This window comes from Trachymyrmex cornetzi, unplaced genomic scaffold, assembly GCF_001594075.2.
Source record: "Trachymyrmex cornetzi isolate Tcor2-1 unplaced genomic scaffold, Tcor1.1 scaffold156, whole genome shotgun sequence".
Taxonomy (NCBI): Eukaryota; Metazoa; Arthropoda; class Insecta; order Hymenoptera; family Formicidae; genus Trachymyrmex; species Trachymyrmex cornetzi.
In genome coordinates, this window is record NW_017296157.1 from 1,819,384 (window position 1) to 1,843,153 (window position 23,770).

Consider the following 23,770-nt stretch of genomic DNA (forward strand, 5'->3'; position numbering starts at 1 on the left):
ACTAACATCGGCCGCAAGCAGCCGCGAAACCGGCGGTGCAGAGACAAAACGTCGTTGACGGGCGTTCGCTCGGTGCTGCCCCGATGGCCGTCGACGACGCGACGGTGAGAACGTACGTACAACGGGTTGGGGTAGGCTAAGTAAAGGGTAGGGAGAATGATTCTAACGCGCCGGCGGATGAAGCCTAGAGAGGGAACGCGAGGGATCACGAAGAGAAAGATGAGAGAGAGAACGCGACAGCGGTTGCTGAGACGGGTCAGACAGCACCCGGCCAACTGCACATCGCTGAATGAACCCACCGTGACCCCGACGTTCACTTCTCCCGCATCCGAACCACAACCACCCCGTGGTACCCACCGTTTCCCTCGTCACCTCCCTCCCCTGATCTCTACCTGACTTCCCGCCCACCGACGTGATATATATCTTGGTGTTATTTTATACATAAACCCACCGCTCGTTCCTTCAACAATATCTTTCTCTCGCGAGATGTGCAGCGATACGCTACACAGAGTACATACTGATCTCACTTCCTAAATAAGCCTCTCTCCAGAGAAATACCGTTTTGAAAGAAATTCTCTGAAATCATCTTGCAACGACGCGCTTCTTCGGATTACATTTCTCAAATAATCTCTAAAGTCTACACGATTGTGCATTATAATCACGATAATTGAAATTCATTTTCACGCTTTATTGCTTCTTTGAGATTCATATCTGATTGGATCGGAATCATCTTCGCTAATTGAACTGTTGAAGTATAAGTGTAAGAAGCTGTTACTCTCATTTAAGTAGCGAGGATATATCTATCATTCTATTTCGGAAGGTTTTAGACAAGTGAAGAAGTAAGAGAAGTGGAGGAGATTAATTAATTTGTTTATCTGACAAATTTTGCTAGAGAGAAGAAGGTTGCAGGTTAACAATCTCTCGTTTAGGAAGTTACTTGATGATGCTGCGCAATAGCAAATTTATTATTATTTATTTCTTCTTAATGAAAGAGAGGGGCGCTTATAAATATATATATATATATATATATACATATACGAGCGCACTCATATTGAAACATTATTTGCTCTACTATGTCTTCTATGCGTCAGACCCTCCCTTCTCTGATATAACCATTCTATATCTGTTACTTGTCAGTGTCAATAGCTGTTAGCAACACTTAAAGGGTTTGATCATCGTCAATGGAATTTGCTGAATGGAACTCCGAACAGCCTCATCCAGCTCGAATAGAGCAATAAGCTAACTTATTCTTGACCATGTAATCATTCTACTCTTTCTTTTCAGGTCTCAATATCAACCTTATTGTTAGTAAGCTGAAATTAAACGAGCGTCTGATCATCAATTAATATGAGATCTCTATAAGAATTATTAGAAGATTATAATTGTAATTTAATGCTGATTGATAATATAAATGAGATATAAATGCTTATATAGTATTTATATTAAAACTATTAGCAAAAGTGTAAAAAAGTACATTTATAATTAAATTTTATTTAAATATGTATACATATATATGTGTGTGTATGGCAATACATATATAGACACATTATATCTATATAAATTAAATACAAAATTATCTTTGAAGCTATTTATTAAAACATTTTTGTTTCAAACGATAAGATGATAAAATAAAAGATTGTTACATTGTATTATGACACCAATAACATTCCTTTCAACAGTAAAGATAACTTGCTGCTAATGAGCGACAAAATAGCTATCGTGAGTGAATGGTCGTGGAGTAATAAACTTTATCCCTCATTCAGTAGGCAATGTGCATCGGTACCGATATCGGCACCTTATTTAACCATCACGCGCATGTTGGATCCGTCGTGACGTCAAGGGGGCGAAAAATCAATCCACCCTACTGCCGCGCTGTGCGGCAGGGATGTGACTGTGTGCGCGATCCACCACCATCCACTCCGTGTTGTTGCTGCTAATTGTTACAGCGGTCACGTTCGCGAATGTAATAGCGAAACAATGAAAGCTAGGCTTTTATAGGGTTTCAGCAATACAACGAAGACACGCAAAAGCGCGCCGCGTTTACTTTGCAACTCGCAAACTCCGGTTGATTGCGAGGAAACCAATGTTTATCGACGCGGTCGAGATCAATCGCAATTGTTAATCACGTGCATCTCCGTTGACACATCACATTTCATTGCGCTGAATGATCATCAATCTGTCGGTGAGAATATATTATACCTTCGAGTACCGCAATAAAAATCAATTATCTTATTAACGTATTTTTATGAAGTGTTTTTGTTTAAAATAAAAAACCGTTTTAAATTAAATTGCTCTAATTCTATATTTAATTGTCATTTTCGTCAATTTTATACATATACATATAATTACACTTTTTTCAACTCCAATATGAAATATATACATATATATATGTATGTATTTTTGACGTCATTGCTATTTTTAAAATTTATGAATATATTACGACCTAAGTAAATTAAATATCTCTAAGATTCATAAATTATGTTTAAAAGAAAAGTGAACACATTCTATTGAAAATAGATAAGAAGTCGTCTTCATTTATTATTTTTTAATCATTCTTTATGTCTGAAATCTTCAAAGTTACACAATAAAAATATTTTATGTTTATATTAAACTCGGTTCTTGTTAAAATTTTTGCGATGAATGTTAATGTTAATGTTTATTTAATTAATATCTTAATGTTAATTAATTTTATTAAAGAATTGCTTTCACAATTTGCTTACAATTGTGCCAAAGTTATATTTTTTTTGTTAATTTTATATATAATATTCGTGTTATTTCCTACATATTCATCTTGTGTTAAATTAATAAGTTTAAAGTCTGTATTTATGTTATAAATTGATCTATGATTAATCTCCATTTCAGACGAATAAGTTTGAATCAATTGGATTTATTAAATCGTGATTTGAAAAGCGTTTTTTAAATGAAAGACCAATTTAAACCTAGCAAATCGAATCTCATGTTGACTCACGACTATGAATACGGCTCTATATGGATTATTTGAAATGTATAAAATTTTACACAAATTTTCCAATTGTGCATTAAATTTATCTTTAAAAAAATACAATCTTACTGTAGTAAACAAATGTTTATACGTACTTTCCTACGAAAATTGCGGCTGGAGACAATAACGAATGCATGATACATTCATTAACGCGTAATCCGATTAATTAATTGCCCTGACTTTCGACACGTACACGGTAGCAGTACTTACATAACACAGCGAGGGACCGGCAGGAAGTCTAATACGCGAAATTACACGAACACGCGTATAATGGCGATCGCGTGTCTTGCACGTACCAATAAGCAGTGACAAACACGCGTTGAGGCAATCAAATGCAGCAACGTGTGTCCTCCCACGTAATCGCTTCTCTCGCCAAGTCGACTCCACGTGAAATTCCTTCGGCCGGCTGTTCGGCTGCAACTGAAATCGCGACACGGAAAACGGCGCCTTATACGCGACGAGGCATTAATGCGTTGACTTCGTCCGCGGAGGACAAATATGCGGCCCATTGATAAGTAATCCACGACCGTGCGACGCACGTCGCACTTTGTATACACTATGATACCTGACGTCAACAATGTATTCGTCCACAGAACTAACTGTTCTGCCACGCAGTTTACATCGCGAAGTTTACCTTGAAGTCAATGGAAGGGGACCTTGAGAGATTGTTACGAGTGCTATTTTCGATCTCCGCAGGAATCAGCAAATAATAGGGTAAGGTGATACAATTTCGAACATGGTACATTCTGAAAATGAAATAAGATTTGAATCCAATTTTCAATTCGAGTTTGATTTTTTCCTATTTTGGTACCCTTCGATATCCACCACGCGAAGAGAAGGTTACTAAGCTTGAACTTGAAAAATTGAATTCAAATTTTATTTCATTTGAAATTGTATCACACTTTATTCTACTTGATAAAATAGCTGATAAAATTTCAATATAACATTACGTTTTCTATGAATATATTACCGTTTCATGCATATATTAACTTTTAAAAACGCACACTTCTTGTTTACATATATTTTAAATATTTCATTTGTACATCAAGATTGTTGTACTTCATGTTTTTTATTTTTGTGAAAAGTATAGAATTACAAGGGAAGGGAGAGATTCTTTTCTTATTACTCGTGATTAGCATATAATATTTTGCTACGAACAGTAAATATGTATATATAGTATCGATTGAGATACTCGGACGCTTATATAACGTACGCAATGTAAACAACATGTGGATATTTATACGTGCAAGCTAAACACTTTTCCGACCTAAGCGATTTATAACCAGGCGCGCCTCATTGGTATCCAATAGCGACGTACGCGCTATTAATGCATATAATTAGCAAAAAAAAAAAAACGACACGAGAATCGCGTTGCGTCGTTCTGTATGGAAATATTGACTTGTTTATCTACTACGTTCTCTAGAATTGATGCGCTTGCATAATTAGAATTCAACCTCGAGCAGAAAAAGTCATCGAAATAGCATCAAATTGGCGCCAAGATAATTGTAGAAACATTTTTTAATCAGTTCTTATTAATTCTAATTATTGCGTTATCTTGATATTATTGTGACTTGTGAATCTGCTGAAAACGCTTCGTACATATATCGCTGTGTTGAGAAAAAAGTGATACAAATCAGAAAAGAATGCATATAATTAAATACATCCCGACAAACATCAATTACAAATAATATATAACATCAATGTTATAACAGACTCAACAATGCAACTGTTATGTAATACCATGTGTTATATATGCATTTATATTGTTATATTGCACTTATATTGTTGAGTACAAAATTATAACATTAATATCATGTTACTTGATGTTTACTGAGATATAATTGAAAGTGTAACATGGAAAGAAAGTGAAGTTATGCAATTCACTATCCTAATAAAAATGTGGCATCAATTCAGAACTTCAAAAATGCTCCAGCGAGAAATTGATAATTTTGAACATCTTTCAAATTTTCTATCAACACGCAGCGATATTTCATATCGCGAAAGTAGTTTCCTCATGCAATAAACACTCTTCTGTCAGTGTACGTATGCGTTTTATTTACGTGCGAGGCAACTTGAGCGGCCTTTATTGCGTTGTTTAAGATTCTTCAGGTATGCAGAGCACGCACGAAGTGAATCAAAACTTAAGCCGTACACGGAACAATTATTTATCATCGAATGTCGTTATCAGTCGCATTATAAACAATAAATATATCATTCTCTCGTGGCGCAGTAACGTAACGCACCAGAGTAGCTAATAAAGCATAAATAAGACTTTAGCGTAAAATCGCCTTGAAAATTATATCTGATAACATCTTAATGCGCACTTTGTGTTTTGCGATACATCGAGATAAAAAAGTGATAGGAAGAAGCTGGAAATAGACGTCAAGTGGTTAAACAAAAGAAATCAACAATGAACGTATAAATGATATGCGTAAACAAGGTACGTGCACCTTGCATTCCTCGACTATCCCCTATTGTGCTCAGAACGAATATTACATTACTGAGACAAGTGTGCAAAATGAAGAAAATAATTGCACTTAAAATAGAAGTGTTTAATTTTAAGTGCAAAATGTTTTTTTCTTGTCTCCGTTTTTTAAACACTTAAAGATATTTTAATTTTAAACTTTTTCAATAAACAAAACACTACGTATTTTAAATCCAAATACATAGTGTTTTGTTTAATAAAACAGTTTAAAATTAAAACACCTTTTAAAAAACGGAGACAAGAATAAAACATTTTAATATCTTAAAATTAAACACTTTTTTTATAGTGTATACAAATAGCAAACAGTGGAAAAAGTGATGAAACAGTATGACGTACGACGCGATTCGCGCTCTTCGACAATACGAGCGACAAACAAACGTCCCTAACACTGTATTCGGCACGAATCAAAGTAGATTCAACAGAGGCATTATTCGATGCATCAGGCCGCGAGCATCATTAGCTTATTAAGTTAGTTAAGCGAGGACGAAAGAAGACAACGTTGTGCATTGCGGCAGTCATAAAGTTACCATCAAACGTCGTTTTAGCTTACTGCGGTATTTCGCTTTGTATTATTTGTACGACAATTTTTTTATTACCTGAAATTTGCATTTCTATTTGATACTATCTGAAGAAACATTAATAATAGTCATCTCTTGAAAAATATTTTTACGATACATGAAAATATCGTTTTTATATTTTTTTTTTATGAAGTAGGCGTTACTCTATTAGACATAAAGTCGATAACTGCAGTATAAATAAGTCTAGAAGATTAATTAAAAAACGTTGGGTACGAGCAAGTGATATTTCAAACATCGGAAATATTTTTTAACTTTGTATCTATGTATTTTTTAATCTCTGCTTAATTTGTATCATAAATAATTAATTGTCTTGTAAATAATCAGCCTATCAAATAATCAACCAAATTTCTTATAAAATTCCATGATTGAGTTTGTTAAAATAAATTTAAACATTAATAAGGTTATAACGAAACTTTTGCACTCTATCTTTAATCTGTTTAAACTCCATATTCAAGAAATTTTATCATTTAAATGTAAATGGGTGACATTAAAAAATCATTTTTTAAAAGTATTCATTTTTGAGTTAATAAGTTTGAAGATAAAACAAAAAAATCTCAATGTACTTTTATGTTATGATACCGAAATTTATGATTAATATTAGTCTGTATTTTTAACATACTGAAAATGGCCAAATTGTGGCCAAAACGTAAATGATCTTATTATCAACAAAATTTAAATATATGACTTTTACTACCAATATTCTGTGTGTGGCTGTATGCTTTTTATTTATTGCTTACAAAAATTAAATGAATAAAATGATATCAAACTGCAATAGATTGTAAATTTAATTGTTTATTGGTTGAAAAAAAATTCTTTTAAAAATATAACATAAAATATATATAAAAATTTTTTCATTGTCTTCTGATTACAAAATTAAAAGTTTATATACAGAGTGTCTGGTAAATTTTGACAAAACGCTCATGTGTAGATAAAACGGACTAAACTGAATCGAAAAGTCCTTTACCATTTTGCAATTTGCGTAACTTTTGTTTTTTAGTTACTCAATGAGCAGAATGTCTAAAATTGATATATAAAACAACTTTAAGATACTTTTAAAAAACATCTTTAAGATATTTTATAAAAAACTTAAAGAAATCTTAAAGTTATCTTATACGTCGATTTTACCTGCTTATTTGACAATCTTTAGAAATTAATATCTCATTCACTATTACAAAAATTACAAAATAAAGATTTTTTTATTCAGTTTAGTCTATCTGCATACGAGCGTTTTGTGGAAACTTACCAGACACTCTGCACAAGATAGCAGACTGATATTGTAAATAGAATTCTCTAATGATGAATAATATTAGTAAATCACATTTTATCTCTCTGAACTTGTATATACTGATTCATAACTTGAAATAAATCTGCTTAATCGAAATACGTAAACATGTTTATATTATTTAATGTTACTATAGTGTTGGACACTATATTAACATAATTCACAGATAGTTTATGATAAATGCGTTTTATGATCTTTATTACGTTGCATAAAATAAGCCGGAATAAATTGATTTAGCTGACAGGCTAGTACAAGACGATTAGACGCCCACTATTACATCGATAACCGTATCTGGGTCATGCAAATTATAGCGCTCAACTTTTTTTAAATGTTATGTTCAACAATTACAGTTTTTGCATATAATTGCGTAATTTCTTTTTTCCTCGTTTCGTACATACATCTTTATTTCATAAAACGATGTATGTGTTGAAATTGTCGTGAGATTGCTTTCAAAAAACAGTTATTTATTGATATTTTATATGCATTGATTTTTTAAATATTTTCTAAGCACCAAATATTTATTAAAAATTTTATTTTTTTTATTTTATTATTACATATGCTTTTAAACAAATAACAAAAATATATATATAAAGGCATTTATTATTATATTTTTAATTATTTTATAAATTTTATTAAAGCTGAAATGAAAATAAAAATAATTTTAAAATACGTGTTTAAGAAATACGCTTCTATAACAACGATAAGCATAGAAGTGGCGCTATCTATAGACTAGTATCATGAAATAACGAGAATAAAAGCTTTTTTGTTCATCGGATAATAAAATGATGATTTTGATAAATGAAAATAAAACTTTATTAAATGCTTTGCAAATTTTTCTTCTTGGTAACAAATAGCATAAATGTGGTTTTAAATAAAAGATTAGTCTTATAGATTTTCAAATAACAAATTACCTTTTTTATTCTATTTTCCAAAAATTGCGCTTAGTTCCACGTATAATGTATATATAATTTAATTTTTAATAAAAATATAAAGTCATTATACTGCTTTAAAAACCGTATAATTTCACTAAATTTTATCTTATTTGTTAGTTAGTTAAAATTATATGCTAATTGTAATTTGCAATTTCAATCGAATTTTTATAATAAGAATATCGATAATCTATATTTAATTTCCGGAATGAACCTTGAATTCCTTCGATGTTCATTGCAAGACAGGACGATTTTAATTCCAGTAAACGAGCCTTTTCATTTGTACGACTCAACTTTTCATCCCGTAGAAACCAATCTCGATTCTTTTCAATTTTTTTTTGCCATGCATCTATGTATAAGAGAGATAAGTAATATTATATATTAAATAAACTTAAACTGTTCTTTCAATTTTATGAAATTGTATATATGTATGATAAGAACTTAATTAATAAAGATTTTGTTTATAATTATATTTTTATTTATAAATAATATATGAAGAATAAACGTTTTTATAAAAGTAAAATTAATATTGTTTAAAATATAAAATAAAAAAATTATGTATTTACCATTTAATTCTTGAAAAGTGCCTGCTTTGCCACCCCATTCATTAGGTAATATATCTTTGTTCATGTAAACATATAATTCTTCCGCACCACCGTTAAAAAAGTGAAACTGCAAAGATAAAAAATGTATTCTTATGTGCATTTTTTATTCGTTTCTCAATCTTATTTACCGGTTATCTTATTTAAACCTTTAGCCTTACCTTTTGAGTCAACTTTTCTTTTAAAAGTGGATAAAATACATTGATTACACTAGTGATGAACGATGCTGCGTGAAGAAAGTGAATGCTAGATAATCGAAAAGGCATACTATCTTGTACCGCTAACATTGCCCGTCTTACGATAGATTGCGTTGGAATGAATTTTGCTAAGTGCGCCATGCTAAGTCCCTAAAAGAACGAATTTCTTTTTAAATGAATTACGGATATTTTTATGATAATAGTCACTGATGAATAATTTAAGAATAATTCATATCTTTGAAGATAAAAGCGATAATATGGAGTATAAAATAAAAAACGAAAAATTTTTTTCTTTAATAAATTTATACCATCTAATTTTTAATTACTAGATTTTGTTAATAAAAATACGCATAATTTCAACTATTTTCGAAATAACAGCAACATAACTAGATGCACTCAATGTACTTGGCGCTTAAGTGCAACTTTCCATATTCTATCAGCTTTACATCCACAACCTTCTATATATATATATATGTATATATTTCTTAAAAAATTAGTATATAAGTTTGTTATATCGTAAAAAATTGCATATATTAAAGCAATGGATATTTCTTTAACAAAATTTAAATTTTTTTAACAATGTCAAAGATTTATTAAAAATAATGTCCCAAATAAATTATTAATTTATAAAGTATTAATAATTATGATTCTCCAAGATTGTAAAAATAACAATAAGATACAAGATAAAAAAATGTCGAAATAAAAGCACTATCGCAGTACCATACCTCGAGATCTATGATCATAGTATTAGACAAACAAAATTCCTCCATCAAACGTGTATCAAGTATCATTAAGACACGTTTCACTAGCGCTTGAAACGAAAACTTCTCCACATCGGTGTTACGTAATCGGAAGATGACGACACGGTATCCTTCCTCAGTTAATGATGGCAGAACGATGTAATCTCTAATAAAAATATTTGTTTAGAAACACATGCAACAGTAAATTTAGTTAAGACTCTTTCCGATTTGTCAGTTTAAAATCAGGTACTTTAACTCCTTTTTTAGTCAATTTTGCGAAAAAATCTAAAATTTATTTACGTTATATTGAAGAAGTTTCGGATATCAGAAATCAAGATTTATTTACACCATATTGAAAGAGTCTTGAATATCTTGAGATAACGGATCGCGAGCAGCGAAAAATTCCGGCAGGGATGTTCGAACGGTGTAGTATCTGTCCAAGATTAATTTACATCTCTCAATGCTGTTCTTGCAATTGAAAAGAAATCTCTCCAGTTTGTTGTCGTCTGTAAATAAACGAAAGATATGTATGTAAATGTAAAGGTTACATTCCTTTATGCAAAATTTTACACATTTTTCGTCAAATGCATGTAATCTTATTTAATTTAAAATTTTATTGTTGACAAGTATTTTATTTTTCTCCTTTTTAATAAATATTTTTAATTCTTGCCATAACGGATTATTCAAAATTTAAAAAAATATGTAACATTTTTAAAAATTTGAATACACTATGAAGTATTTTTAAAACATTATACAAAAATTTTGTTTAAAATATTTGTTATGTGTTATATATCTCTTCTTATATTATATATCTTCTTTTGTTTCAATGTTATACATTTAAAAATATAAAAATTAATTTTTCAAATCATGTGTTTCATCTTAATGTACATAAAAGCATTTATAAAAACTACATGTCTCTTAATTTATGTTACAATATATCCAAAATTCATCAAAATTAACAGGAAAAATATTTGAGTTTGTTTCTTTGTTAGTTTAGATATTTAAATACTTTTCAATATTTTACATATTATAATTATATTTAAAATTATATTTCTATATCCATTAAAATAACATGTTATTTTATCAACGTGATTACGAGTAATTTACGAACAAACCTATATGATTCGGCAAATGCGGTTGTTTTGAAAGCCATTCTCGAAGCGCTCTGATATCTTGTTTTCTCATTTCCGGATCAGATGGAAGTTCCTTGTCTATATGTTTCTGTTGCGCCGGCGTTGGTGGTAACAACGTCATGATTTTCTGAGACAACCACTGAATCGATATTGTTGTCTACCTACAGATGCGAGGATTGCAAGATTTGATGTAAGGGAAGATAATTTTGATAGATGATTATTACTGTAATGGTAAAATCACATAAATTTATTTTTATTAATATATTATAAGTATTTTTTTTTTTATTAAATATGAGTAGAAAATGTTTATATGCGTAAATAACATATTTATAAGGCAATAATCCGTACACACTTTATCCGAGAAACGTCCCGCCTGAAAATATCCTTAGGACATACAGGACAGTCTCTGAAATATTTTTAGTTCCTGGGAGATTCGTTTAAGAGAAACTATAATTCACAAACGATTGAAATGTACCAACAAAGTTAACTGCAAATATTTTCTGGATTAAATTCTCATTGTAAAAATCAAGCACAAATTACTGAATTTTCAGTAATTTGACTATTATTGATTATATTCAGTAGTTTTGTATTCAGAGTTGGCGTTACTTTGTTGATCATTACCTTGTTATAAGAACGATTTGATAATGACATTGTGAATTTTTTATGGCGGTAATGATAACATCAAAGTTAGAGAAATCAATCATTATTTCTAACGGATTGAAAGAGTCATTTGTTACTGAAAAAAATTTCTAATTTGTAACGAATTATTTGTTATTCGTTACTTATCACTTTTTTCAGTAAGTAACACATAATGATGACAAGTTACTTTTCAAAGTGACTTTTCTAACCTAAGCACAACCGTAGCGTTTATAGTTAGTTAGCGTTACCGTCATAAAAAATTATAACACCGTCATCAAATTGTTTACTACAAAAAGTAACGACAAAGTAATTGAAAAGTAACATTTGCCAATCCTGTTTGTACTTCACTTTTATACTGAGATTAAAGAGGACTCAAATCCAATAGTTTACTTACTTGACTTCTGCACTGACACTAAGGAGGACACTTAAATACAGAGTTAAAACGTTTGCAGATAACTTTGTTGATAAGTACATTCTAATTGTTTGCTAATTATATTTTATCGTCTCATAAATCTATTATTTACGCACCAACAACGTCGAAGCTCATAAGATATTTTACTTGTTAGATTTGATTTATTTTTCAGTCACAAAATTATTTTTATTTTTATTTATTTTATTTTTATTACTATTATAATTATTTTGTTATTTAGTATAAAATTTTAACAATTTTTGCACGCGCACACACACACACACACACACATACACTTAGGTTACAATTTAGCAATTTTGTAATTTTTTGACACTTTAGCATAACTTACAACACATATGAAACACTAAAATAATGAATTTGCTGCAGTGTTGCAACATTTATTTAAAAAAAACGCACAGTTTCTCTAATCATTGATGTTTTCTGGATTGTACAGGATTACTTACATCTACCGTTTACTTTCACATTTTTCCTGTAAAAATAAGTAAAGGTGGCACTAGGTCATACGTCTTAACAGTTTGATTTAATGAACAAATATTTGATCACAAATTACAAATACCATGATAAACGGAGTTTTATAGCAAAGACGTCAAAGAATTTTGAAGTGTCAAACAGAATGTAGAAAACGTATAATTTAGATATTATCTGCTTTTCTGTCATTTTTATGCTAGTATCATTAATTTAAACATATTTTTGCAGAATCATAATTTATGTAAATTAGCCGTATTATCTAGGTAATTATGCGCATTTTTCATATCATACAGCAATTTATTTACTGATGCACGTTTCCGTTCAGTCTCAGCGCTATACGTAAACGATATTTATCTCTTTAAAATATGTACTTAACGAACGAAGGTGAGTAATCGGAAATAACATTGCACACAGGCGAGTCAGAGAAAGGCAAAGGAGAGTGCATACGTGACATGAATTTGATCTCGCGGGCGACCTCATTTCAAATTATTTCCAAATTTTGAACGAGCATTTTTTTTTAAACCGATCAGTTTATTGAATATTGATTAGTTGACGGCAATTCTCCGTTAATTTAAATTAAAAAATTAAATTAAATTAAAAAATTAAATCGACACCAATAAATTAAATTTTCAATTTTTAGATTTTCAAATTTTTGTAATTTTTAAATTTGAATATTCGTTATGTATTTCATGTTATGTAAGCAACAAAGCAAAATGGTTCAAATATATCGTAATTGTTAATCAATAAATTTTCGCTATTATAATAACTTGGCTACGAAAAGAAAAGATGATGTGAGTATAACCGACTAATTAATTTTGATCTTTTTGATAATTATAATAATATTTTATGAAGAGTGTTGAAATAAAAACATTACAAATTTCTAATTTAAACTCTAAATAATTTGCTAACAATTCTAACCAAAGCGAGAGAATTGCAACTTTATATGATCGAATTTTCATATAATTATATCATGTTTATCAGTAATATTACAACTTCAAGTAATATTGCTAATAGACCGGCGAAAATCATATATGAGAGGAATTATATGTTGGAGAAGATAGGATAGTAGTAGAATTTTGGGAATAAGATAAACAAGTAAATATGAGTTGATGTAGGAATAACTATATAAACAAGAGATAATTACGAAATACGAGAATGAAGATATAAAATAAATGATCGTACATTTCCCTTCTTTTGAATGAATAAATGTGAAATTTAAACTTACCTGATTGGAAAGCTAATAAAATAACATTTTAAATATTAAATTTTTTAAATCTACAGTCTATGTAATAAAAAATTAAATTTTATAAAAATTTTGTAAGGATAATGTAAAAAAAGGTTTTTTTTTAAATTCTATATGTAAATCTTATTCTCTAAAACCAAGATAAGATATACAATTATACTTTTTTCATAAACCCTTTTAAAAAAGTAGATTTTATCGAAGAATTAAAAGAATGGTTTTATGAATTCTTACATATTTGCAATTTTGTATTTTGCTGATTATTTATAGACTGAAAGGAAAGCACGTCTCGAAAATCAATCTTAGATATTACGACACTTACCTTGCAATAGATGGCGAAACATTACACAGACATGAGGGGAAATTCATACATGTTGCATTACTGAGGCCAACTTGACGAATGAAGAAGTATATCTTCCGCAGTTCCTGTCCGCTCAGGATTTCTATCTACTCGAGGTAAAACGATTCCTCTCCTTCTCATGCTAGTTGTACACCAAGTTCCCCACTATTCAGACATTGTACACATACATATATAACACGCTGCATTTGAAGAATATTCACGTATACAGGCTCTTAACACCCAATACATGCGTGATTAAATAGAGAACGCCGAACTGTCTGTCTCGATGTTTTCGTAACGAAATTTCGCTGACGTGACCAGCTTACGAGGTAAATCAGTAGGTTACAATTATTGATTTTATATAAAGGTAATGAATTTTGGGAGACTTTTTGAAAAAACACTCACTGGAATGAACAAGCGATCTATGAAAGAATTTGTATTTTGCTACTAAAACATTAATTGTATTAAAACATTTAATATACATAATTAAAAAAACACATATAAACATTTATATATTTTCTCGCTTCTAATGTCACAATCTGGGATAATATCCTAATAACATAATTATATTCCCAATATTTAACAAATATATCGCCAATAAATTGCAACTGAGGTAGTGGTGAGTAAACGGAAGCCTTAACATTAAACAATCATTAAAATATTATTAGTGTAACAGAACAGAGATTGTAAAATTAACAGTGATATATAGATCTTAAAAGCAAATCATTAGCTGAAGAAAAATGAGTGTTTAAAGCGTTGTTTAATTATTATTATTACTTTTTATTTCATAACTAGTTCACAAAGTGAACCAGAATTATAATAAAGTCATTAATATAATTATATATTTGTACCGTGTTTATAAACTTTCCAATAAATTAGTGTAGCTTTAAGGTATTTCTCCGAGAAATTGAGTTTCTACAGATTTTTTAAAAATTTGGATATTGCAAGCCTTACTGAAGTAACGTTTTAATACTTTGCGGCGAAAATCTTCTACAGATTTAAAAAAAAAATAAATATGTAATGTAGAAATATTATAGAAATCTTATGAAAAAAAATGGGGAGGCCTACCAGTGCCATTTTTGAATTAGAGTAATTTAAATTTGTAATTTGATGGAATTCTTCTTGCACGCCGAGCGGCGAGATAGACATGATGTTGTCACATTTCAACTGTCTTCAATGCGGACTAGTGTTCGTGTACATAGATACGACATTTATGCGTGGATGTGTACGATAGTGGAAGTATATGGGTGCGTTCCGAGTTACGCATGAAGTGCATGATGCATCATTTGTCCTTGTTGTTCATCAAATAATAAAGGAGGATAAAACGGTACATTATGCGCTTCATGTGTAACTCGGAACACACCCTATTATTTCCACCATGATGTGTACGTTCGCCTCAAAAGTTTCTTTCTTCAGAGAGCATGCGCGAAGAGGAATATTTGTAGGTTGTACGCGATTAATTTTTTAGCGCAATTATAGCCGGAGAAATATCGTAAAAATTAAGGTAATCGAAGAAATTAAAGTAATCGATGCGCCATCCGGTTATGAAAATATCTACACAAAATTACCAGGTTTCGCAAGAAAATTTTAAAGACTAGATTATCCTGTCCGACGCGGAGCGTGACATTATAATACGATATTATCAGCTAATGCATAGTAAAATCAACAACATCTTTAAGGCATGAATATAAAATTTAGCTGGATATAATTTATTATTATTTATACTCAAAGTGCTCTAAACTACAGCTTTCCGATTAAATATTAAAAATTAGCAAATTACATAGTTTGAAGGAATGCAAGAATAAGCAGGTTAAATTCTTCACTCTTGAAACACAAGAGCTTATCAAAGACAAACACAGCTGCATGACGCGATAATCTTTAACATCCTAAGTTCATTTGGAAATCAACGATTGCATTAAAAAATTATAGTGATACTTACATTTCGCGATGTGACGAAAGCTGCGTCTTTTTTTAGTTCCATCTTAATCCATTTTTCTTCATTTTTTAGCTCCATCTTTTAGCTCCACAATGGAATTAGATCATGGAATTTATAAAAAGATCTATGATAAAATTACACTATGCATATTTTTAGTGTTGCAGTTGACAGGCTTGATAGGCTTAGCTTATACTTCATGTGTTAATCGTTACTATACGTTGTTATTGTATGCATGTATGTACATACATATATCAATTTACGGTGTTGATAATTGGGATAATTTTATTATTAAATTAAAAAAATTTAAATTTATCAATTGGGATATGAACCCGTAAACGTCATCGTAAATCACAAAATGCGAAGTTTCTCGCGAGATGGTGGACTGTATTACCATATGCAACAGCGCTTGCATAACATGCATCTGGTGTATCCTCTTTTCGGTATGGTACGAGCTCATAAAAATTGTGGGTTGCAAACGATACAATTGTGTCGAAGCATATTTGTTCTGTGTGTGTTTCTTCAGTTAAATTATTCCTCTTTTCTCAGTTTTCCAAGATTTTCAAAGAATCTTAGAAGAGTGGATTCAAGCGAATGTTGCGTACGTAGAAAGCCGAAGCAGAAACATCGAAGTGTACGTTCGCACGATTTTCCGAAATGCGTGAGAGCTGACTCAAATCATGCGCGACGGAGATTCAAAGATTCTTCTTGTTTTGAACGTAATCGTAAAGATCAACAAGAATGTCAATCGTATCACAGGGAAAAAATATACCCTCAATCAGGAGAATGTCGGAACATGCATCGGTGTATGGAAAAGAATAGAGGAATCTCGCAGATATGTAACAAACAAACTGAACATTCAAATAGTTACAAGTCGGATGATTCTTTAAACAAGAGGAATAGTACAAATGCAAACTTAAAAGCAAACAAAAGCGAATATCATGTTTATAAAAGATCTTGAGGTAAAAACAAGGGTCATCAAGAATTAAAAATAAAAGTGGATTGTAATAACAAAATAAAAACGTCGAACAATGAAGAATATATGTTGAATAATTCTTCTAATAAAACCAATAACTGTATCAATTAAGTCAAAGAAATATTATACATCTACTATCTTTAAAATCGCTTGTATTCATTAATTCTCTGCAATGTTAGACTTTAAAAAGAACAATTAATTTTTTATTGTGAATTCTAATAGATAAATTTAAATACATAAAAGAATAAATAAAATATAATCTAACTTCTGTGATAATAAATACTCATTAAAGTTTTCACAAGTACGAGTATGTGTAGAAATATTTTTTTTACTTTTATACAGTATGAAACAATATAAAAATCTGCACTGAAATTTTTCTGACTTCGAAGATCCAGATTACAGACAAAAATTAAGAATTTTACATTGCCAATGGAGATTTAAGAAGAGTTATTTGTCCACATATATTTGTGTTTTCGTTTAAATAAACTTGAACACAACAAATAAGACTAAAAACTTTGAAATGTTAGGTATTTTGTTGTCAATCATAAATCTCGATTTATATTTATAAAATTTCTGTTTTTAATCTTTATCTCAGAAATTATAATATCTACATAATAACAAGTTTATATCGTTAATTTATTAATCTGTTACAACAATTTAAGAGTCAGTAGTAGCTACGTTAGCCTCGAAATTTTGCTCAACATTATAATCACGCTTCTTGTCAGAGGTATCTTTTTGAATGGCAATTTCTTTGAAAGGAGTTCTCAATGTATTAATATCAAGATCGTTGTCGACTATCTGCACAACTTTTTGGACTGTCGAAAACTCCATTACGACCGTTGATTTTGTATCATTTATCGTTTGAGAAGCTTCTGATATTTTAGCCTTTTCGTCGGACTTTCTTACTTCTAGTCCACCTCTAAAATGCATATTCAGTATATAGTGTATACACAATAAAAAATTGTAAATATTCACAATAAAAAATTGTAAATTGATATTGAAAAATATATTAAAGGCCGTATTGTAAATAGTCGCAACATAAAAATAAGAAAATAAGTAAAGAGCAGTAATAGAAAATACAATTTTTTTACGTGAATAATGTTTTCTGTTTGCTTCTCTTTTGATATCCCAGATCTTTAGATCTATTCTTCTGACTTCTTTTACTTCTGTGCTTGCTACCATTTTTACCAGACTTGCTAACAATTTTAACATAGCCATCAAAATCTGATTTCTTCGACTTTTTGGCAGTTTGCAAAGTATAATTCTTCGATCTCCTTGAATCGAATTTTTGTTGAGTAGTAGTTTTCCTAGGACAACAACGTTGACCCTGATATTGCCACCTGATGCGCAATAAAATTATTAATGGCACATATAATTTTAATATGTATTTAAAGGGATGCTGATGCGCGTGCACGCGACAGCCAAAGTTTATCAATATCAATAAAATTTTTGATTACAATTATAAACAATTTATTGGCTATTCGAACAAAGTCAAATTAATTCGTTAAAGAAGCATAAAAGCCAATTTGCAAGATGTATGTGCAAGCGTGTATTAAACATTCTTTTTGTAAATACATATAGCATTTGCTATCATGTTACATCTTGCATGATATTAGCATTTGCTACATCTTGGTAAAAATACTCATGTTGGTAATCTCATGTTGGTAAAAATAAGAAAATGCAGTACTAAAAAGTTGATAAAAAATTCAGAAAAAATTCTCAGGACTTTATGAGAAGAAAATAAATAATTTTTGTCTCTTGCAGCTTTTCTATAAAGTTGATAGTATTTGAGTAAAAAATTATTCAAGACCAAATATTTTGCAATTTTTAGTAATTAATATCTTGTTAGCTAGTGCGAAAATTGCAAAATGGTAGAGGACTTTTCGACTCAGTTTAGTCCGCTCTATCTACACAAAAGTGATTGGCAAAAAAGGTCGGGACACAATGTTTGTTTTTCATATAGGTTTATAATTCCCACAGCTATTTGCTCTTTTTCTTTTATTTTGAAGAAGATTTTTATTCGGTACAAGGAAAATAAATAAAATGGAAATACGAAGGGCGCGTTTTGTTGCGATTGTTACAGATGCCAGTGTCCCTTAAATAACGCCTAGAGAACCATTTACAGTTTACAACAATCACGCACAATTGCAACAAAAAGAGCAGTTTGTAATAATTACCACAATGCGCAGGTTGTAACTGTAGAACTGAACATAAAAATACAATTCAGCACTGTCAAGACTATTAGTGATTCCAGCATGACTTGCCAACATTTTCTCTCATATGAACGATTTACTGCTCGCTGTCACTTTACATGAAGGTAACAATTACTGGTAATTTTTTACAAAATTCTATTTAGGAATGATAAATAGACAGACGATACATATCCACTTTCAGTAACGACAACCATTTATTTTTATGCCAATTTTATTGTACATATATTATATTTCTAATTATACTATGTTCAGAGTGAGCTAAATTGTTAAATACGTAGCAGAAACAGACTATTAATTAAAACAGACTAAATTTACTATATATTATTGACTTTTTATATTAAATAAATTGACAAAATATAAAATATTTTCCTATATATCAATAAATAAAATAATTTTACACAGTTATAGTAAAGTAATATTAATTTAATTTTAAAGTTAAGTAAAATGTAAAACATTTTTTTACTCATAATACATTTCGTATCGTAAAAAAATCAAAGTCGCTAGATTTTTTATTGGTTATCGTCGTAAAAGAAACTCAGGTGTGTGCATTCATTTCAAAGCCAATAAGAACGTGATATCGTATACCGCCATATTGCCGCGCTTATTATTATATATACTATTTGGATTAAGCGTTATATCATAATAAAAATTGGTTTTTCACAAGATTCTTCCTACTTTAATATTAATGTTTTCTCTTTTGGGAAGTGATAAAAATGTATAATTCTGGATTCTTCTTTTCGATGATCATATTTCATGTTTTTATTTGGCAAGTACTCACGTGTGTCTCGCGCGATTTGTTTATAACGTAGCCTCGATTATTCGATTATTCTATATACTTACCCCTATAGTTTACTGACCCTGGTCTCCCCTACATATTTACCTTGTCTATTTCCGTCATAGTTAAATAGACTATGATCATAGTCTATGGTTAAATATAATTTAATTTTTAATTTTGCTTGATATTTTAAAATTTTTCAATAAAATCGTTTTAATTTTTATGACGTCAAAATAAAATAATTTTAACTTTCTTTTGACAGGTGTATTCCTTGGACTAAAGTAATGATCGATCTATACTCGTGTGACATATTTTTCAATTTCTACAGGAATACCTTCGCAGAATTGACAGGTGATCGGAAAGGGAAGATATACAGGAAGTATGTACAGATTATCATAACTGTTGACAGGGGAACTAGCCAATCAGTAATTCTGCTATGCCATAGACCTTCTCTCCGCAGGAGTTCTTCTGGAGCCCTTTGTGGATATCAAGACACACAATGGCACAGTAACCGCAATATAAAAACGGCGGTCTCGAGATCCCCTGATCTGCGCATCTGTGTGACGTAACATAATGATGATATTACGGCTTTTCCCCCTACCTTTCGTTCACGGATCAAGCAGCTTTAGCTGCAGTTTCCGATGCCACAATCGGCGGACCACCCTGAATAATCGCGCGCGTTACCGCCCGCGGCGAACGTGCCTGTTGATTTATTTATTCCTTTACTGCTTGCGACAATTAATATTATTAACGGAAAACGAGAGAATTTATACCAAGCCAAAAATAAATTTGCTTTCTTTTTTGCTGATTCGCAAAATTTCCACGTTATTATTTTTTTATTATAATTCAAAATTGAACCTTCTCTTACAGTATTGTTTATACTCTGTTAAATTATTCTGCTAATTTCTATGTGATATTTAAATGTAATTTATAATTACAGAAATTGTTTAGCAATGATATCAATAACAGAAAATATTTCCATATTTAAACTTAAGAATTTTTATTTTAAAAAATAATAACTTAACTAATGATTATTTTTAAATTAACTTTCATCTTGGTTTAATTTACTTTTTATTTTCTCTAGGTCTATAAGAAATTAGAAGAAAAATTAAGTTAAATCGAGATTAAGTTAACATTAAAGTTAATTAATGTTGGTAGAAATGAGTATAAAAAATTTAATCAAGGGAAGTAACCAGAAAAAAAATAACTACTCAAAAGAAGTTATTTCAAGAAGCTTATTCTATCCCTATTTTCGTAACGAACATTTACCTATCTGAACAATATCAACTTTTGCAATGCGAGAGTTTTCTTTAATCGAGATGCTACCAGCTCCTTTATACGTGTTCAATTCTGTTTGTGTCCGGGCGTGCGAAAAAATATCTCGATTTTACGCGTTTTTCACAAGTGGCCCATGAATTATCGCAGTTCTTTCATCCCAAAGACGTCAGTTCTCGCGCGTCGAGATCCTCTTCTTAGCTCGCAGACAGCCATCCTCCGTACAATATCGTGGTCACTTGTCGCTCCATTCATCAGCGACCGCAGGCTCCTCTTTAGCCCGTCACGGCTTAGGAAAAACGAGTAGCTTTTCACTCACCGCCGCGACCGTGCTCGTCACACTGTTTCTCTCCGTGTGCATCGAGAGTGCGCTCTTTCCTCGTGGCGTTCTAATTTATTGGTCAGCGCCATTGTCACCGCCCTTAAACGCGACCACACAGAATGCGAACGACACCTTTATGAACTCCCACGCCATTCACAATTACGAAACCGCCCTCGCATTTTCTTACTCCCGCGTATATTGTGAAGCCTGCTCTCCCCCTACACGCCAATAATCGCGACATCCATTCTCCTCTTTTGTGAGGAGTTTAACTTTACACATCGGACAGACACCACGGCCGACGTCGCGGACGACGCTCGCGGAATATTCGTGATCGCCGACTGTGACGATCTCGAGAAAATCGATGACAATGCCAAGAAAATATGGGGACACTTTGAAATATTTCAAGTACCTTCTAAATCGTTTTTAGAAGAGAAGAACGACAAAACTCAATAGACACATCCGTATTATATTGCGCTATGTAATATACAATAACGAATTAATTTTTTATTCGAAGAAGAAAAGCTGTGAATTAAGTAGAGATAACGCTAAGGAGAATAGATCAAAAGTAAAACACAAGTCATCGCAACATCAACATCATGTCAAAATGGCTCCAAAATAATTAATATAAGTCACTTTTCAATAATTAAGTTACGATTAATTTTGATGTTATTGTGATTTGTTACATGTAATACGTGCGTTGTTATTATATATTTGTATCAAAATGTGCAAAGCTAATTTCTATTGTATATTTTTTGCATATTTTTTGATCGATCTAGTGACAGAAATGTGACGATACTCTTTGATAGGTAGCTCGTTCACTTACAACTTAGCGAAGCAGAAATTAGTAAGCAATTATGATAATATAGTCTTTAACTATGCGGCCTCCAGTGACATGCTGTGTCATTGACTGTCATGAGGCTCTTTGTACGGATAGTTAAGGAAAAATATGAAAAGAAACAAGTAAAAAACGAGAAGATCATCTAGTCAACCATAATAAAGCAATTTTGCATGGCTATTCGATCGAACGGTGAATAAGCTGGACGTATATTTCGTATTAAGCATACTATGTGCATTTTATTGAAAATTCCATAATAGTAAATGAAGTCGAGCCTTTTCTTCCGAATGTTATCAACAGCTACCGATAGATTCGATCCAAATTCATCATATTTATATTCTTTGAACACCCAGAAGAAGTTTAGGTCTATTTAATTGTTTACTAATGTCAAAAGTACTTTTTTTTACTCTAACAATAAGCTGTCATTATAACAATAAGTAGTTATCTAAATAAGATAAAAGCTTATCCTCTACGAAAGAATTAGGCAAATTGAACAATAAATAGATATAGAAAATTATCACTTTATAAAATATAAAATATAAAAATGTATAATTTTTTAAAATTATTAATAGTTATTTTTTTTGCTTAAATCTTTATGTAAACAAAGTAAGGGTTCATAAGAGTTTTGACGCAGTAATCAAAGTGCGCAATATTATTTATTGTGCACTGATTATCATGTTAAAACTCTCATTAACTCTTGATTAACTTACTTTATTAACGATTACTTACTTTATTTCGACAATTGGCAACAATTAAATCTTTATGTAATTGACAAAATTACATTTTATTTTATTTTGAGAGTTATTTGATATTTTATTTTTAAATAAATTAGTATACATATATGTCACTTTTAAGATATCGAATTATTTTCCTTTTTTTTTTGTTTGTGTTTTCTTTCTTTTACGTTTGTTGGTTGTTTTGCATTTTCCTCTACCACATCCGATTCCTTTTCATCTTCTACGTCGTCATTCATTTGCGGTGGTGCAACTGCAGATGCAGGTACAGATGACAGTGACGATATTGGCAGCGGTTTAGGTGTTCTGAGTTCGAGTTCGACATTTCTATTTTTCTGTTCAGAGTATTCTGCTTTCTTTTTAATTCTTAATAAAAAGATATCTTGATCACCTTCTCTTATATGATCGCTGTACACTTCTTGTGTTCCCGAACTAAATTGAGGATAGACAGTGATGGTCTTGCATTGATGATTATCTTGCTGTCCATCTTTGCATGATCCAATCTGCAGAAATTTAAATTATACATATATGTTTTTTCAATAAAATTAAAGTTGTAAATTTTTTTAGTATTTTTATTTCTTTTGATGTATTCGTTTTTTTAATATAAATATATATTTTTTTTAATATATACAATATATATATA

General features: G+C 30.6%; 5 protein-coding genes across 9 annotated transcripts in view; 1 reads left to right on the plus strand and 4 right to left on the minus strand.

The window, feature by feature from the left end:
• RhoBTB (Rho-related BTB domain containing) overlaps positions 1-3,709 on the minus strand; it is a 24,231-nt gene extending 20,522 nt beyond the window's left edge. For 4 of the 5 annotated variants that reach the window (XM_018503379.1, XM_018503377.1, XM_018503373.1 and 1 more), the window contains exon 1: positions 3,212-3,709. The gene's annotated coding sequence lies outside the window, so the exon portion shown is untranslated. The remainder of the gene's footprint in view (positions 1-3,211) is intronic. The other variant, XM_018503375.1, reaches the window with a different exon arrangement.
• A 4,703-nt stretch (positions 3,710-8,412) lies between these two features.
• On the minus strand, positions 8,413-16,018 carry LOC108758294 (alpha-tocopherol transfer protein-like). Its single transcript, XM_018503172.1, has 8 exons — positions 16,004-16,018; positions 14,047-14,206; positions 10,930-11,108; positions 10,161-10,320; positions 9,800-9,980; positions 9,039-9,224; positions 8,842-8,947; positions 8,413-8,624 (listed from the first exon to the last, which is right to left on the minus strand). Exons 3-8 carry the CDS (start codon positions 11,066-11,068, stop codon positions 8,413-8,415), a joined length of 984 nt encoding a protein of 327 aa, XP_018358674.1. The 5' UTR covers positions 11,069-11,108; positions 14,047-14,206; positions 16,004-16,018.
• A 251-nt stretch (positions 16,019-16,269) lies between these two features.
• Positions 16,270-17,036, plus strand: LOC108758355 (uncharacterized). The gene is made up of 2 exons (XM_018503250.1): positions 16,270-16,445; positions 16,547-17,036. The coding sequence occupies exons 1-2, from the start codon at positions 16,375-16,377 to the stop codon at positions 16,956-16,958; spliced, it is 483 nt and encodes a 160-aa protein (XP_018358752.1). The 5' UTR covers positions 16,270-16,374; the 3' UTR covers positions 16,959-17,036.
• A 594-nt stretch (positions 17,037-17,630) lies between these two features.
• Positions 17,631-19,350, minus strand: LOC108758295 (uncharacterized). Its single transcript, XM_018503173.1, has 3 exons — positions 19,151-19,350; positions 18,065-18,313; positions 17,631-17,892 (listed from the first exon to the last, which is right to left on the minus strand). Exons 1-3 carry the CDS (start codon positions 19,228-19,230, stop codon positions 17,631-17,633), a joined length of 591 nt encoding a protein of 196 aa, XP_018358675.1. The 5' UTR covers positions 19,231-19,350.
• A 3,893-nt stretch (positions 19,351-23,243) lies between these two features.
• The window catches only part of LOC108758296 (uncharacterized), a 1,552-nt gene continuing 1,025 nt past the window's right edge, over positions 23,244-23,770 (minus strand). Inside the window, exon 3 of the mRNA XM_018503174.1 lies at positions 23,244-23,630. Within this exon, the coding sequence (XP_018358676.1) occupies positions 23,244-23,630 (387 nt within the window). The remainder of the gene's footprint in view (positions 23,631-23,770) is intronic.